Raw genomic sequence first — 18,147 nt, 5'->3', positions numbered from 1 at the left:
CCGGGCCAACGGGACATAGGGGGCCCTTATTGTTGCTCTGGACTAATGCAATCAACCATTGCAAAGGGCTCCAGGGAATTGCACCCCTGGATATCGTGATCACCAGAGGAATACTTCTATTCTACTTACTCTTCGTAGCACCACTGTGAGTTTGACGTAAGCTATGTGCTTTTTAGTGACATTTCAACTGTTGTATATATTTAACATGAAATTTGGTTCCAACACTTGTTCCCCAAAGGATGAAAAGTGACTAATTGGTTACCAGCAGAATTTGTTTAGTATTTTATGACTTTAAAACTGATCACATTAATGCTAATAAGCAGATGTTAGGATGCTAACAGACTAAGTTCAGTGAGCATTTAGTCAAAAGCACCACTGTTGTTAAGTTCAGGAGATGTATGTGTGTATATCGGCTCCCCCTTGTGTTTCGGTTTTCCAGTTGCCTGTGCACACATGTACGACTCCTGAGGACACCATGACCTGGTTGACTGAGAACCTTCACAGATACACTGTGCCAACAGGCTGCAGACTCTTAGTCTCATTTCTGGATATTTTACTTGGAGTGGTTCAGATTTCTGGGCATGTTTTCAGCAGCACACATTCAGTGGTCACGGATGTGGTGGAAAATCAGGTTACGGACATCTTTTTGATGTTTGAATCATTTCTCATGTCTCTCCACTGCAGCGATGCTTTTGTTGAGGTTTGTTGTAGCACGATGGTTCACTAAGGCAGAACTGTCACCACGCCCTTCAGGATGTTATTTGGACAAATGGAAGGAAAAAAACGGTTGAGAGAAAAGAGACAACAAAGGTGGTCTCAGACTTACTATAGCACATCACATGTGAGCAGTTAATGGTATTACAGAATATGCTGTTAAAAGCGATTTGGGTATGAATGCTCATCAGCAATCAGACTTGTGCCAGAGAGCGAAGAGAAGCCCTGGAGCTGGTAGGAGTCCAATGTCTAATAACTGTGAAAGCTTATCCCCCAGCACTGTTTCAATATAGAGTATAAAAAAGCAGGAAAAAGGGATATTTTGGGCATCGAAACACGAGGAGTCAAACCTTCAACTTACATAAACATTGTGGTCACATGTTTGTCTGATTCTGTTTGTGTTTGAAAAGGTATTTTCAGCCATGCATCTGATTTGTTTGCAAGGCGAGTGGAGGAGGTTTAAAATGCTGTATTGTGGTTCTGTTGTTAAAATAATCACATGTTCAGAAAACAAAACATTTATTAAACACCTTCTCACATATAACATCTTTCATTAGTTGTATACCTCTTTTTTTGGACATTACATGTGCTTATGAACCACCAAAAGATGTGTTTAAGTGTTTAACCAAGTATAAAGTTGTTTTAAGCTGAAAAAATGATTAAACTAGCAACTAACAGGTCACAGTGAACCTCAAAGCCTCACGACACCAAACAGAGATGAGCTTCAGTTGTATAAAAAAAAGAAATATGAGAATTTAAAAAAACAAAAGTTGATATAATAATCAATATTTTGGGATTTACTAAACATATATTTTTACACTTGTGACTTTAATATTGTTGCGTTTTCTTTTTTTATAAACTTTGTCAAATTACACAAATGCAATGCAGTAATTAGCTCAACATCAAAATACTTGCATTAATACAAAGATCACAAGAGAATGTAACAAAGACTGAATCATACCAACGTGCTGCAGAAGATTTGAACTTTAAGAATAATCGGATTATCAGGCTTTTAAAGAAAAAGTTCCACATTTTGGAAAATGTCACTTATCTGGTTTCTTGCGATGAGTTAGATGAGAGGGTCGATGATCAAATCTGCCAACCAGCACCTCTACAGTTCACTTATTAATAAGTTACATTTCATTTATCAATCCAAACAAAAACTGAGGCGTAAATCCAACAGTTAGATGTTTTACAGTACAGAACAGAATTATGTACCTGACCAGTGAAAACCAAGTTTCCAGGAAGTTTCTGGCCTCAGCAATGAAATAGTTTGGCACATAACCATCTGGAAAACAGCACATTTTGATAAGATGTAACTTCTTAGCGTGTGAGCTTTAGAAGTGACCACCTTCACACAGAGCCAGGCTAGCTGTTCCCTTCTGTTTCCAGTCTCTGTGCTAAGCTAAGCTAGCTGGTTGATGGCTGTAGCTTTATAGTTAGGCCTGAACAGACAGATATTAGAAAGGTATTCATTTTTTAATCTAACTCTTTAGCCAGAAAATGTCATGCTATTCCTTTCAAAAAGGATTTGTTTGCTTTTGATTGTCAAGTCTACTTCGTATGCAAAAAGGGAGGAATCTGTCCGTATGGTGGAATTGTCAGAAATCCATTTTCACTTCACATTTTTGGTCACTGCATCCAGAATCATACCCCCGCCGAGTTATTCTGCACATAGTAGCACAGTTTGTGTTGGTGTGTTTGTGCAGTAAAGCCTCATGCAGCGACAATATCAAAACTTTCCATCAACAACACTGAAGTTACAACATGAAGCCACATAGATTTGATGGATTGATCAAACAATCGTCGATGGCTGAGCAGTTTGTCAGTACCTCTGTTTTAAGTGGCTGGGTCGAGAAGGCAATGGTCACCAGTCTGTCAGTGGTCTCCATTCATCTAATGAGCAGTTTCTCTGTCTGAAAAGCATCAGAGGCAAAGTCTTTCCCGCTCTTACACAAACAAGCCCAGCTCCTGGAGTCCCGTCACAGACGACTCTTACACATGTCCCTCTTCTGCGTCCCGTGTTATGAGTAGATGGACCAGTAGATGATGTTAAAGAGGATGTACGCACCAGGAAAGACCACCCTTGAGTACTTGTCTATGGCGTGGGTGTCTATCCAAACATTCACGTAGCCCCTGGACGGCCTCACTTGGCCCGTGATCTGCGAGTCGTTCAGTGCCACCTGGGCCATGATTCGCTCTTGGCGGCCGCCATTCTCCGGCATCCCATAATTCCCTGTGGTGTTGACATCCATGGACCCATAGCCAGTGATCTGGGGGTCGATCATCATCTCGTCTGGGTTGCCTATGCCACAAGTACACGGCAGCTAGAGAGGTAGAACGGACACCAGAAGTACATTGACAGTTAAATCTGGTAAAAATAGACGCTACTTTCATTAAAGTTTTAACTCAAACTGTAAAAGGCAAATAAACAAAACATTGATTTGTCGGATGTTTCTGCAAACTCAGGGCTTTTAAACAACTTTGGAATGAAACATTCAATAGAAGGATGTTTGTGCAGGAAATGTGCCCGAGGCTACGTGGGCAATTTGGCTCCATATGCTGCAACATTTGGCAGATGAAGAATAGTCATATAGTACACAAGCCCGAGTCCCAGAAATAATTTGCCATTGCCCCTCAAGCAGATTTAAGTGAGCCAATTTGGAAAATATTTATTTGTTTATTGGAAATGCACATATATAATTTATCCATGCTTCTGCCAATTTAGAAATATTCTAATGGGTAAAATTACTCTAATATAAAATCAGGTCAGACTTTTTGTGTTGTGTGACTTACGAACTCGACTGTTTCGTACTTACTTTGTCTCCGTCTCCTGACTTACTTTTAGATATTCTTATTTGCAACTATTAGAAGATAGAACTATAATTTGATCCACATTAAGTGGATATTCAAATCATCCTGTAAAGAGTTTTAAAATCATATAAGCTGCCTGTTAAATATTTATCCAATAAAGTATTTGCGTCTGACTTAACAGGGTTTCTGAAAGGTCTTATAATTCAATTATCTGAAGTTTGGGCCTTAAAACGTCTTAAATATGGTAAAATATGAAGTACTAGGTTCACAATATGGGATAACTTGGAATATTGAGGGTTATTTTCTACTTGGCTACTTCAGCTTATCTTCAATTACGGAGAAGTGTAAGTAATTTAGGGACATCAATACTGCTTTATTTCTCTATATACTTGACAATGGTCTTAAATTTAGCTTATTATGGTCTTAGAGGGATCCTAAAGTCTTAAATCTAACTTGTTTTAACCTTCAGAGACCCTGTTTTATCTACAACAATTAGAACAACTGCTTTTCATGAATAATTCATGCAAAACATCAAAGAAACGTTTGCTTCCTCATTTTAACGTGCACATTTGAAAAGCGACATGGGAATATGTTGGCCACACACTCAGGTGTTTTACTCCTTGTACTAACAGATATGCAACCTCCTTACTTGGTGAGAATTATGTTTTTATCTTCTGTTAACACGACTAGAATAAAACTAAACATTGCACAGTTTTGTTCCCTTATTAAAATTGGACATTTGGGCCAAAATTAAGCTTAATCAGAGCTGAAGTAATTTGTTCTTTTACATAAAAAAAAGCAAATAATCGCATCTGGCAACAAAACTTCATCAAATAAATCAGTCCACTGGTTTGGTTTAAAGAGGAACAACAAAGAGCCAAGAGCAACCAGTCTCATTTGTCACAGTGAAACATTAAATCATTACATGAGTGAACTATTAGCCGTATAGAGAATATCTCACTTACTCTCTCCCTCAGCTTCCTCTCTTTCCTCTCCTGCACGGTGGAGAGGTAGTTGACCGCCGCGTACTCTATCACCGACAGGAAGACAAAGACAAAACTGACCCAGAGGTAAATGTCCACTGCTTTGATGTAGGAGACCCGCGGCATGGAGGCGTTGACCCCGGTGATGATGGTGGACATGGTCAGGACAGTGGTGATGCCTGGAGGGGAGCAGACGAACAAACAGCAGAGATTTGATCTTCACCATCAGGCTGCTAAATAACACAGAGAGGGATGCGCAGAAGAGCCCAGTCATTTGTAAAATTTAGTATGTGTTTTATTCTCATATTTTATTGATCACTGTGGGGAAGTTAGAGAAGCAGCATTTCTGCTAAATATTTCTTTTTCCAGATGCCATAAATTTTGTGGCGATTGTACATAGTGATTCTAAATTTCCGATAATGCCGTTATAAAGACAAAATATTAAATGTGTCCACTGTCCAGTAGTTTGGTTTATGACTGTGGAGATGGCACGGAGAGAACCTCCATGTGGACAGGGGAGAGATGATTGGCTCGGCTGAGACGAGTCGGCCAATCAACTCTCCCTGGATTCAATAGGCTACAACTGAGCTGCCACCCGGGAGACAGACTTCCTGAGAGACAGGGCTGAGCTGCAGAGCTGGAGGCCAGCAGAAAGTGCTGGCCACTTTAAGTTAAGAGATTTGTGAGTTTATCTTTGTTTAATAAAGAATGCTGAAAAGCAAATGGTTTGTCTCTGGCTGTTGTGGTGAGACCCCGGTGGCATCGTCTTTTGCCACAATGACTAAATACGTTTACAACTGAATGACATTCACATCAGCCTCTGCTGTAATTAGTCTTTGGTGCAATTTAGCAAGTGTCAGCCTGCTGCCATTATTTAATAAGAAAGATGATAACATTAGCAAACTTATTGTCTCTGTAGCTCGTAAATTTTACGAGCTACAGAGACAATCTGAGGCCTATATTCATTCACTGAAAATGATTCCCCAATTGACATCATTGTCATTGTGAAATGACATTATTACGATTATTAATAAATTAGCATTGCCTGATATACACAGTGTCCAGGCAGGGTATACATTCCAATGCTTTCATTTGATAATTATGCTTATTCCTGTTAACACCATATATGTTATTTTTTACATTTCCTTTTGAGCATGTCCACTAATTGAATACTTAACTTATTTTTACTATCTGCTTTGCTGCTGTAACACAGCAAATTTTCCCATAGTGGGATTATTTTATCTGATCTTATCTTGTCACTCATGACCCATAAACTAAAAGCTAGAGGGAGAGTTGACCTCTTCAGTTTTATAAAATTGTTTAAAAGAAATAACTTGTGATGGGAAATCACAAAATAAGTTTCTCACATTTTCATGGACCTATACAAATTAAATCAACCTTTAGTGGTGTGACGTTTCTTTGCGACGGCCACACGTGTGGAACCTATCGTACCTAGTGGCACCCTGGCGGGCACAGCCCTGCGATCGATCCAGAAGGACACCCAGGACAGCATGACCATCAGAGTGGCAGGGAAGTAGGTTTGCAGCAGGAAGAAGAAGATGTGTCGCCGCAGGGTGAAGTGGATGTACAAACGATTGTACCAGCCTATAGGAAGAAAATAATATCATTGTCACATGTTAGCTGCTGCTGCACGGTACAGACACTTAGAGGTTCCCCGGCTACTCTGGCGGAGAAAGATAGGAAATAAAATCCTATTTAATGCTTAAGGTTGTTCTTGTGAGCGTCTAGGTGACATTACAGGCTGCAGGACTTTTACAGAGGGTTTTCAGCAGCATGTTAAATGGTTGGCAGACATTTGATTCAGTTGGTTTCACAGTAAGGATTAAATATTAGTGCATTCTTCCCTGTGCGACATTCAAGAGACATCGATATTAAATAAGGAAAACTTGGTCCTTCAGTTGAAGAAGTTTAAATTGTAAGTCAAATTCAATGTGAACTGTTTAACTTGCATCTGCACATTTGACCCATTTGCATAATCAGTTTAGTTTACTGGATGTACTGGAAGAGGGGATGTGGTGGATTGCAGTACCTGTGCTGCTGTAGAAAGCCAGCTTGGTGGTGGTGTGAAATTTCTGGATGAGGAACTGGGACAGAGAGATTCTGTCGTCAGTGTTGAGGGATTCGTTTCCTTTCTTCCAGTACAGCATCAGGTCATCGTCTGTGTAGGCATCTGGTGGGATAATATGCAGAAGTGAGTACATGCGTAATGAACCAAATCAGGGCAGATTTATTATGGACAATGCTGGATGCGAACAAAATGTGTGACAAAATGATAAAACATGACAAGACTACCAGTGTAAAGCACCACCAGCAGACCCTGGAGACTGAAATATATTCACAGCACGCTATGATTTTGCGACTGTTAGTGGCTCAGCAGTAGGGACGCTGTGGGGTTTGTACAAGGGGAAAGGGTCATTAGAGTTAAAGATATCTATTCTGTTTAAAGCCAGAACCAGCTCAAAATCATTCATGGTATAACGTGTCAGACATTTTATAAGACATCTGGTTGTGTGAACGAAAAAGGTTTTATGAAAAATGCACAAAGAATCATTTTTGCAACTATTTTACCATTCATTAACCTGAGAACCATAAATATCACACAACATTTTAAGGTAATCTGGGAACTGGTTATCAAAATGCATATGTTGCTCTAGAAGTGTCTGGGTCATATATTTGTCCGTATGTTTGATAATATGCACTCACAGCTCTCGATCTCCAGCGAGCAGGTCTGGGTGTCCAGTGGGAAGCGGCTCAGGTCCATGTTGCACATGGCGGTGACAGTGACTCTGCAGGAGAAACAGCAGAGACACAAAGAAGAATTCAACTTTGAATCAACAGCAATTTAGGCTAAATTCACAAATTAATGTAAACATCAACCAAAACAATTAGAAGTAATAGAGGCTACGATGTGGATTTTTGAGTGCTGATACCGATATTTGTAAAAAATTCAGTTGTAGTTCTAGTCTGTACTGCTTCATTTGATTTCTTTATATATATAATATGTCTGTTAATGTGACTCTTCTTCTCTGATCTTCTTCCTGTGTTTTCAGTTTCCTTCCTGTATCAACTGCCTGCCGTGTTTTTTCATTTTTTATCGTCTATATGTTATACTCTCTTGTTATCACATTTATTTTCAAATCAAACGATCTAATGCCATTCTGTGTTTGTGAATATGAAGTGTTTTCCTGATTAAATAAAGGTTAAAGATGCCCTAAGGTGAACTGGTGCATACCAGACTCACAGTATAATGGTGTTCTCCTCTGATTAGTGATGTCACATTCGTATGCTACACTGATTACAATTATCAAATGTTGGACCTTTCGCCTGTGGTGAGATTCATTACAGTAAATCAATGGTGACCTCTAGGTCTTCTGATGTTCTTTTCATGTGGCATGTTTTTGTTTCTTCCTTTCACACAGTGAAAGTATTCAATTTATTCTGTTGGAAAATGATTTATATTGATGATGTTTTCCATTATTTTTATAGTAGAGAACATTTTTTAATGACTGTGTTATATCTCTTTTTTTCAAATATATACACTGCTTTGCAGAAACAACTCTACGGATGATCGGACAGGCACATCCCAGTCAGTGTGTTTTACCTGAGACTGTAGAGGACGTTGCCATCAGGATACACCCTCAGCATGACATTATCAGTGGTGGTGTCATGGATGAAAGAGCGCTTGGAGTGGACGAAGAACATGTCAGGAACCCAAATCTTCTTCACCAGGCGACTGTCAAAGGTCATGCTCTGGTTGTTGGTGCTCTGGAACGCCAGCCGCTCGTCCTTCCAGTAGTGACGCAGGTACAGTGTCATAGTGAAGTCCTGCAGGAAGGTGAAAAACACTGGAGTGTTGAACAGTAGTGGAGGAAATGATCTTTATAAAGTAAAATGTAAAAATACTCCATTATAAGCAAGTCCTCCACTCAAAATATTACTTTGGTAAAAGTACGAAAAGTACTATCTGCTAATTACACAAAATATCAAAGTTAAAGTTGTGGTTGTGCAGTAAAATGTTCTCTGTCACTGACAGTTTTATTATATGTGACATTATAGATTGTTAATACTGATGCATCAGTCATAAGAAGTGTTTTCCTGTTGTTGGTGCTAGTTTTATATAGAGTTAGGTAGTTACTGTGTTTCCAACCGTCAGGCCTCATACTCACCATATCCACTTCAGAGATGGTGTCCAGACTTTCAACCTGAACATCGACTCCAACAGGAATCGGAGGACCTAATAAAAAGGTCACATCACATCAGTGTAAGTACAGAAATGTTTCTTTTATTCATTGAAGTTGTTTAAAAAAAAAAGTCTGCTTCATTATGAAGGAAACAGTGGGTAAAATAATAATAACATGATAACTTTAATTGTATATATATCTAAACAAGGTTAGAACATGCTTTACAAAAATCCATGGCAAAAATGAATGAACTTAAATAAAAGGTATTCAATCAGTTCAATTTTAAGCGCCATATCATAACATAATAAGGTCAGGACCTTAAAACGAATAGAGAAACCCAACAGTTCCCACAACATGTCGGTTAGAGAAACTGAATCGACCTTTTGCTTTTGTAAATCACGCTTCCAAAAAAACAACAATGTATCACACAAATATATAACAACAGACTGCGCCGCTCTGGCTGTGATTCTACTTTTGACCTATTTCAGCCCTTTTACTCTGCATCATCATCCCCCAATAGTACACAAATACAATTAGGTCATGATAATGGATGAAAGTTGATGCAGCGCTGGAGGCAATCCAGCTCTCTTTTCCACTTCCAGCTGAGACGCATGGTGTTTGAAACTAGACACAGCAAACACACTCGTGTGCTTTCAGCAGCAGAATGTCGCGTGATTAAAAGCAGACGTGTCCTGATAAAAACAGCACATCTCTCTCTCCACTGCAGGAAAGCCCAAACTCTCAGATTTAAAAAAATACATATACAGTTCTTACGTGTGTGGTTATTCGCCACAAAAGACAAATCAAAAGATAAACGGAGCTAAAAGATTATGAATATATATATTCCAGTACGATGTTCCAGTAAAATGAAGAGCCTGTGTGTCTTTATCGCTCCGTAATCCTGCTGTTCCAAAAGCTGACATCAAATCCCTCCAGTATACAGCGATGCAAAAGACGTGTGTTAACACTCTTGTGATGTAAAGAATTGAGCTGCAATTGAAAACTCCAGCACAGCCTGGATGGAATGTGTCATTAAGGCCTCCAGGAGCTTAATGCTTATAGGACAGTTTGGCCCAAACCAATGACGGCACAGATCTTATCCCACTTGATGATTGACCACACAGCCTCTAATGCCAGTGTTTGTCTGTGTTGCAGCTTCGTTGATGACAGAAAACGATTTCTTCGCTCACCTCCGAATGCCGGTCTCATGGTGAAATCGTGGTCGTCTATTCTCAGGAGCTGCTCCGATTTAGTCATCAGATTCTTTGTCATGTCTGGACTTCGCTTGTAAATCGGGCTGTGAGACAACAAAACATGAGGTCAGGGTAAACCTCCGTGTAATGCATGGTTTTAAAAGTCAATTAGGAAATGGATTACACATATAACGACACACCTTCCAGGTTTCTGACCTCCACCCCCCTCCATTCTGGTCTCTCTCCGCGACCTTTTAATTAAGAGCAGAAATAATAAATGAATAGATAAATAAATAGGAACATGTGTCACATATGGCAACAGCACAACAAAAGCAGAGATTGATCGTTTTCTTCAGTTTTACCACGAAGTTTTAAATTTAGAATTAAGATTTAAAAACTACAACTTTTTTGATTCATGTGACATATGACACAATATATTTTGAGTGGAGCTGTAATAATCGGCCTTTGAATGAAATGATGATGCACACGTCACTCTATAGCTCAGAGTAGCAACGATAATTCTGCCTCTTTTTGTCTCGTTTTGTTGCTCCTCTCTTCCGGGGATTGCAAACTTTTGGTTACATCACACACATTTATCCACGGCCAAAAGAGCATTTCCTCATCACATCCAATTTGGATTCAGCCAGTTCCTCTCTGGTGCGATTTTTCAAGAGGCGTGACTCTGCATACTTGTCTTTTAGGGACTATTTTCAAGCCACGAGCGGAGAGAGAGAGACACACACAGCAAAAGAGAGAGAAGGAAGAGAGAAAGAGAGAGAGAGGGAGGAAAAAAAGATAGATTCCAAAAACCCTAAAATGGATTAATAGAGTAGAGCATGCTGTGACAGACAGGGACCAAATCCCTGTGACAACCATGGACATGCATTAAGGAAATACCACAGAGGAAGTGACAAAGAGGGAGAGATGAAGGGCTTGTACAAAAACAGAAAGAAAAAAAAACCCACAACAAGAGCAAAATGAAACAGAAGCAGGTTTCTGTGGGAGCTGTGGCTGCACTGCAGTGATGAGCAGGATGCTGGTCGTCTGACGTCCAGCATCCAGCAGCTGGTTCCTAATCCTCTTGACAGAAATGCCTCTCTAACCCCCTCTCTGCCTGACGACGCCATGCAGCAGACTGGCGGGCTGCACTCTGCTCTGCTCTTTGTGGCCTGACGCGTGTTTCTGCAGCGGCAGACCTGCATGCAAGCGTCGCTGCACGGGCTGCATCAGGGTGAACGGGCCACTTTACCACAGAGCTCGTTCTGGCCTAACGGATGCTACAAAAATAAAGAAAAGAGGGGTTTAAAGTTTACGGGCCCAATAAGTGGATTGGGTGGAATGTCTTCATTTTTAAGGCAACCACAAAAATGATTGACTTAGACCTTTTTAAAAAAACACAGTATTGTCAAACTTTAGTAAGTACTTTATATTGAAAATGAAACAATTTAGGATAAAGTTAATTAAAAGATGTAATTTAAAAGTAACTTCAGATTCCGCTTGAGTCAAGGGCTGATGGTGGTTACTGTTCAAATGTATATTCGGTAATACATAAGTATTTTCCATTATTATTATTCTAACTACTAACTAAATTACAAAGAAGTTAGTCAATCAAAATGTATGTATTTCAACTACAGGAAATTACTTTTAGATGAATTTAGCTTGAGTCAAAGTTAGCTTGGCTTGGCTGCCTTGCTTCAGCTACGTGGTTGGTTAAATTTAGCTAAGTTGGTGTAATCGTACATTTAGCATGCTGTTTTCTTTTAAATAAAGAAGATACTGTAAAATAAATGTCATGTTTAACTACATACGTAGCTAGCGGGCTATTTTGGCTTCGTACGGCAGTGATTTTATTAAAATTCTCCGCTAGTAAGCTTTAGATAGTTGCAAGTATGAAAAATGCAAATGTGAGACATTCACAGCTTTTTTTAAATGTCATATTTTTCTGTCCAAAGAATCACCCGGCGACAACTCCCCAAATTATCTCTAAAACCTCATGAGGGGGTTTTCCTCAGATGTTTTTCTTGTGTGGGACTCTGCTGTCCGACACAAATCCCGCGCTCCGCTCTTCCTCCTCAAGGCGGTGAGTGAATTTTTTTTACGCAACATAGTGAAAACTCCCACAACCCACGCATGGCAACATCCAGCAGCTTTTGCGATTTCACACTCCAGGCGAGGAGTGGGAGGAGGAGAGGAGCGATGGGAGGCAGGCGGGAGACGAGTTTCACTTCAACATGAGTACATGAGATTTCTTCTTTTTTTTCACCCTCCTGCTAGAAGGGGAATCAGAGATTCACACTTGATTTGTATTCACAGACTGTGTGTGTCAGCAAAGAGGAGACGGATGTGAGCTGACTTTTAACGAGTTTAGGAGGGGGGAAGAATAGATTTGAGAACACGCTGGCATTTACAAATTACGGCTTTGAAGCACTTGCGCTGAACCGTCTTTTGCAGATTTTCCACAGACGATTATGATTGTGCTCCTCTTGTACTTAATGATCATCTTAATCACCTTAGGGCTGAGATGATCACTCCAGATGACTGTAATTTCATGGATTGTTTCGATTTAAAAAGGCAGCTTTAATCCCACACTGTTTCACACACGTCCCCTCAGCGAGGACAGACTCACCCTGTCATGCATCCTGACAGTTTGCCGCGGTGCACACGAGCAGCTACAGGTATTTGTCTGTCAAACACATGTATTCAACTCAAACGGATGAGAATCAGGCCGCTGTGTGCGATGCCGCTGCTGATCTATAAATAACAGCACTTATAGCATGAAAAGTGATACTGTATCTAAAGGCAGGGGTATTATAATTTGACAGGGTTTGTTGAATATATTAAGTCGATGCAAATCATTCAACACTGATGGTATTATGAGGCGTACAGAGCTGTACTTTGCCTGCTTGAGAAAATCTTATCATCTTCAGCAGAGATTAAGGCAAAGGCGGTTTCTCACTAGGGGGCTGCATTCGGCAGCCAAACTACAAGTAAATAGTGCTTCTGTTGTGCTTCAAATGCTGAAGATCTATTTTCATTTATAGAAAACGTATATTTTTTCACGTGTCAGATGCTGTAAATCTGGATTCATTCTATTCAGAGCCATCTTAACATTTTACACTGACATTGGACATTGGGGATGAAAGACAATCTGTTGATTAGTCAATAGCCATAATGAATATGCAACTACTGTGAATAATTCTAAGCCATTTTCAAACAAAAATACCAAACATTCCCAAGTTCCAGCCGTTCAAATGTGTGTAGACTAAATATTTACCTCCACCAAGGACGTCATGTTTTAATCTGTGTTTCTTTGTCTGTTAGTTAGCAAGATAATGCAAAAACGGATTATCCGGAAACTTGGTGAAAGGATGTGGTATAAGTCAGGAAAGAACCCATTCAATTTTGGTGTAATTTTCTTAAACATTGCGATATAGGGCGTTTTTCAACATTTTGTTAATTTTAGTTAGCTTTTTAGTTAAGTTATGAATTATTAATGCATCTTGATGAAAAAATCTGGCATGTAATGAATTTGTGAAATTTGGTGCAGATCCAAAAAAGATTTTACATGTGGTGGCGGTGTGCACTCTCTGAGTGTCATTCTAGTTTGTGGTTTTTGATTGTTGGTTGGATAAAACATCCAATTTGAAATAAACAACTAGAGTGATAGGATGGTGTCATGTGACATTTAAAGGTCCAGTGTGTAAGATTTAGGTGAAAGGGATCTACAGTATTGGCAGAAATTGAATATAAAATAATCCCAGTGATGTTTTCACAAGTGTGTTTCACCTAAATTGTACAAATTGCTGTTTTCTTTAACCTTGAATGGGTCCTTTATATTTAAATACTTTATATTTACATCAGGAGCGGGTCCTCTCTACGGAGGCCGCCATGTTTTTTACAGTAGCCCAGACTGGACAAACTAAACATTGTTTGAGTTTTTATGACAACTGAAGTCTACCACAGGTTCTCTGTCATGTTTGAAAGGGGAGGGTGAGGTGATTCAGGGGTATTCAGCTGCAACATGCAACTTCACCAGTAGACGTCTCTAAATTCTACACACTGCACCTTTAACAAACCCAATGTTTAGTGAATTAATCAACAGTGATAATAAAATTGAATATTAGTTGCTGTGCTAGTGTGTTATTTCAGATCTGATATTGCAAATGATAAGAGTAATATCTGGTGGTGCCACATTTATGTTGGAATTATTGGTCAATTGTTATTATTACACTCCAAACATTTTATTAATTCTAAAAATGTTGCTTTGTATGTTAATGTTCATTTTAAATTGATGACATCATATATTTAAGTGATGCCACAATCGTCTACACAAAGTAGATAAATAAATCACACTTATTGTTTTTATGCTTTAATGTGTGGTCTAAACACTTAGATGGTAATTTGCTTGTTTTCTAGTACAGAGGTGTCGACTTGTTAGTCAGGCTGCACTTCCACATACTGCACTAAACAGCTGTGATAAAACTAAAACTGTTATTATAGCCAATAAATCGATTTATCAATTAGTCAAACAACATAAAAGTGATACAAATATTAAGTTAATCAATTAGAATATTTTGTGGAGCTTTTTGCTGAACATCAAACTGCTGATCAGACAAAACAAGGCATTTAAAGACTTAAACTTCATCTTTTTTTGTTAACATTGTCTAAACAAAAAAAAGAATCATTAATTGCAGCCCGACCACACACCAATGGGCCCATTACGATGATTCAGAATAATGAATTTGACGGTTTTGCTGTGTACTGAAGAATGAAGAATTGCAATTTGACAAATGTATTTATGTGATCCCACAATTTCCACATTAAAAGGAAATCTAACGAAGTAGTTTGTACTTCAATATTTGCCAAAAATGAATCAAATCATTAAAAATGTCAGCATTTCTGATTATCAGGTTGAATGTGGGTCAAAAATGACTGCAAGGCTAAAATCTTGTTTTACAGTGTAAATGTCACGTTTCTCTCACCACCTGCACTGTTCATCATGTTCCCTCTCTATTCACTGCTCCTTGCAATTAACAGCAATCACCTAAAACTTTTAACATTCTAATATACAACACAAATACAGCCTGTTCTATTTAAATCACCTCTAACGTTCAAGCCAGTTCAACCTAGAGGACCTGAGGACGCTTTAACGATTTCCAGTTCTCGTTCAGTTGCGACTAAAACATCTAATCCAATGGTCCCATTAACGAGGCAGCAATTAGCCTAAATAATCACATAAAAAACGACATTGACTACAACTGCTGCCTTTGGGGGAAACAGTCATTAACTGGCCCTGCAGTGGTTGTGGGGCAAAAGAACACGGTATTCACCAGTAGTACATAAATAGATGTGGGGATTTAGGTCTCCCTCTCTCTCTCTCTCTCTCTCTCTCTCTCTCTCTCTGCTCTTCAATCTGCTGTCTGAATAAGTCAGTTTTCAGGAGGGAGGGAGCAACACAGGTGACACAGGAAACACAGCACAACATTGTGTAAACATGAAAAATACATCTATAAGAAAATATAAAAGGGACAAGGGAAAAGAGCAGATTTTTTGCAGTAAAAGCTTCATTAAAAACTGTCACACATCCTGTCGAGAGAATGAAAACATCCATGCGTTTGCCTTTCATCCGTCTGTGTCTTCTCTGACATTACCTGCTCTGTTTGTAGGTCTCCAGCTTGTGACCTCTTGACTGGGCCACCCTCCCAGCGGCGCCCACGATCCACACACAGAAGAGCACAACAGCAGCATCCACCTGCATGGTTCACATTCCCCAGAGGACGCACCTCTCCTGTCACTCAGAATTGACTCCCCTCCGGGGTTTGGAGCTCTCCACCTTCCTGAGACATTCCCTTCCCCAGCGCCGGAGCTGATGAGAGAGGGGAGAGGACACAGCAGCAGCAGCAGCAGCAGCAGCAGCAGCAGCAGCAGCTACACTGGGCTATTCTACGGCCTGAGTGGAAAACATTCTACGGTGCTTAATCTCCACAGTGGGAAAAGCAATTTTGACTAAACCGATAAATCCTTGAGCGTCAGATGGTACAGATTTGATCCCTCCAGCGGCGGATGTGTCTGCCTCTCTGTGTGCTGCTGTGCTCAGATATCCTGCACTCTGCTGTGCTCTACTCCACTTTGCACCGCCCAGAAACACCAATTCTCACAATGATGCAGCATGCTCATTTGTAAGGTCAACGGTTTAGAGATACACACTCCCACAGGCTGAGAGGAGGCTCTGTGTCTGATGTGAAAGGCTTCTCTGCTCCTTCTGATGCTGCAGTCTCACGTCTGGCATTTAAAATGTTGTTTTGATGCTCAGCACAACAAAAAAAAGAGACAAAGCTGCATTTCTGCTTGTTTTTGTTTGCAGGATTTGAGTTTCAGAAGTTTTGATGAAAGCCTGGACTAGCAGAGTTATTTCCTCTCTTCCTGCTGTGGTGTTTTTCACAGCGTTTCCCCCGGGGAGACAGATTTGAGAATATTTTTGGATGCTCCAAAAAGGATTTCTCAGGTTGATGTGTCGACACATTGAGCACAAATAAGGCCGAGAGAGTTTTCAAACAACAAACCAGCAGATCTAAAACTCATCCAGAGAAAATGAGCTATATATTATTAATTCATATCATATTATATTGATTGTCTGTGTAAACATTACGACATTACACCAAATGGGTTTCTTCTCAATCGTGGTTTCATTAGATTTTTCAGATAATGGATACAAAGTAAAACACCACATGATTAAGTCCAAACAAACAGCTTCCAAGAGTTTGATCCTCACATACTTATCAACCTACTTTTAAAAAAATCAAGGAGGACAGACACCGGATGTCTTTTAATTAAGCAGCACACGTCAATCTGCTCCACTATTTGTCTGTCAACGTGCGCTGTCCATCCGAATAAGCCAATCAAAAAAACAAACATCTCAGCACTGACGTCATCCTCATCTAAGCCACATGTCCCCTGCCCCTCTTCTATTTTTTTTTTAAGCAAGCTGAACAGTTGGATTATAAGATCATGAATTTGGGTTAGATCCATAGACGTCAATCTGAAAATTGGTGTAAGTAATGTTCGGCATTGTTTGTGTTTTGGAGATTTGTTGATCCTTCTTTGCAGGATCCTGCTGAGTAAGCAAATGCACCAGCTATTAACTGCACAAACCAACACAGGCAACAAACAAACAGGTCCATGTCGTGTTTCTTATTATAAATACAATATACAAATTATAGATATTTCACTTGAGCTATAGTTAGCCTATTATGATGTTCAAATATCAAATAAGATTCACATCAGAGCCATGCTTGAGATGTCATGGGCTAAATTGTTAAAACAAAACAGTTTGAACATTTAGTAAAACATTATAAAGTAGAGTTGATAAAAGGGTGACAACATCACAAAATATTAACACCTTCTAACATACAGGCAAATCATTATTTATTATTATTTTAACACAATTCTAACTCAGAATGCTGAAATGAATTTACTCTAATTCACTTTTGGTTATTAAAGCCTAAGTGACACTGGATTTTTAAAGGGTAACCACCTCAAAATTTGGAGAGATAGCCGCACTGCCCACTATGGGACGAAAGGTATAAATGTGTTAAACAGGTGAAGTCACAGTCACTGTGCTATCATGTGACATCACAGAGAGTGGCATGTTGTCACCACTGGTTGGCAGCAAAAACAAGCTCTTAAGTTGAGATCATGATTTATTTTTGCTTGGAGTAGGAAACTATTTCTGCTTATGAATTAGCACCAGTAATATACTCCGATCAGCTAAAATTTGACAAAAATGTGGGCCATGATTATTACTAATAATTGAGATACTTTGTCTACCTTATTCTGACTCGTCTGCTGCTGTTACAACTGAATTTCCTCGGTGTGTGGATCAATAAAGTTTTATCTTATCTTATGTAATGTGTGTATATAAAATAAAGAGACACACAATCTATATGTGTATATATGGATGGTGTAAATTATAGTTTATAGCTCATAGAGTCCCTACAATCTATCACTTATAATATATGCCTATAAACATACTTATATATGTATGTATGTATATATACTGTATAGATTATAGAGTCCTATAAATCAGAAATTATAAGGACACTTATAGGTCCTCTGTCATGGCGAGTGGTCAGTGTGCAGTACTCCCTGTATATAACCTGTGTGTTGTCAGTATATACTATATGGAGTATATTATGTACTGTAGTTTTTCAGTGTCTGAGATCGTCAACAGTCGCTAGATGT

The 18,147-nt window shown here is 39.3% G+C and overlaps 1 protein-coding gene across 1 annotated transcript; it reads right to left on the bottom strand.

Annotated features, from left to right (window-relative positions):
- Window positions 1–2,738: 2,738 nt before the first annotated feature.
- Window positions 2,739–17,073, bottom strand: LOC117756433 (gamma-aminobutyric acid receptor subunit rho-1). Its single transcript, XM_034576946.1, has 10 exons — window positions 15,558–17,073; window positions 10,107–10,157; window positions 9,904–10,010; window positions 8,699–8,766; window positions 8,134–8,357; window positions 7,236–7,318; window positions 6,562–6,702; window positions 5,964–6,116; window positions 4,494–4,690; window positions 2,739–3,041 (listed from the first exon to the last, which is right to left on the bottom strand). The coding sequence occupies exons 1-10, from the start codon at window positions 15,662–15,664 to the stop codon at window positions 2,739–2,741; spliced, it is 1,434 nt and encodes a 477-aa protein (XP_034432837.1). The 5' UTR covers window positions 15,665–17,073.
- Between the last annotated feature and the right edge of the window lie 1,074 nt (window positions 17,074–18,147).

Source organism: Hippoglossus hippoglossus, chromosome 22 (genome assembly GCF_009819705.1).
Source record: "Hippoglossus hippoglossus isolate fHipHip1 chromosome 22, fHipHip1.pri, whole genome shotgun sequence".
NCBI lineage: Eukaryota > Metazoa > Chordata > Actinopteri > Pleuronectiformes > Pleuronectidae > Hippoglossus > Hippoglossus hippoglossus.
This window is presented reverse-complemented; position numbering and strand designations above follow the sequence as displayed.

Excerpts from the sequence above, each read along its gene's own strand:
- LOC117756433 (XM_034576946.1), bottom strand. The coding sequence starts at position 15,664 with ATGCAGGTGGATGCTGCTGTTGTGCTCTTCTGTGTGTGGATCGTGGGC. Across the intron at positions 8,358-8,698 it reads CCATCTCTGAAGTGGATATG|GACTTCACTATGACACTGTA; the intron begins GTGAGTATGAGG and ends ACCTTCCTGCAG. Across the intron at positions 6,117-6,561 it reads GGCTTTCTACAGCAGCACAG|GCTGGTACAATCGTTTGTAC; the intron begins GTACTGCAATCC and ends TTCTTCCTATAG.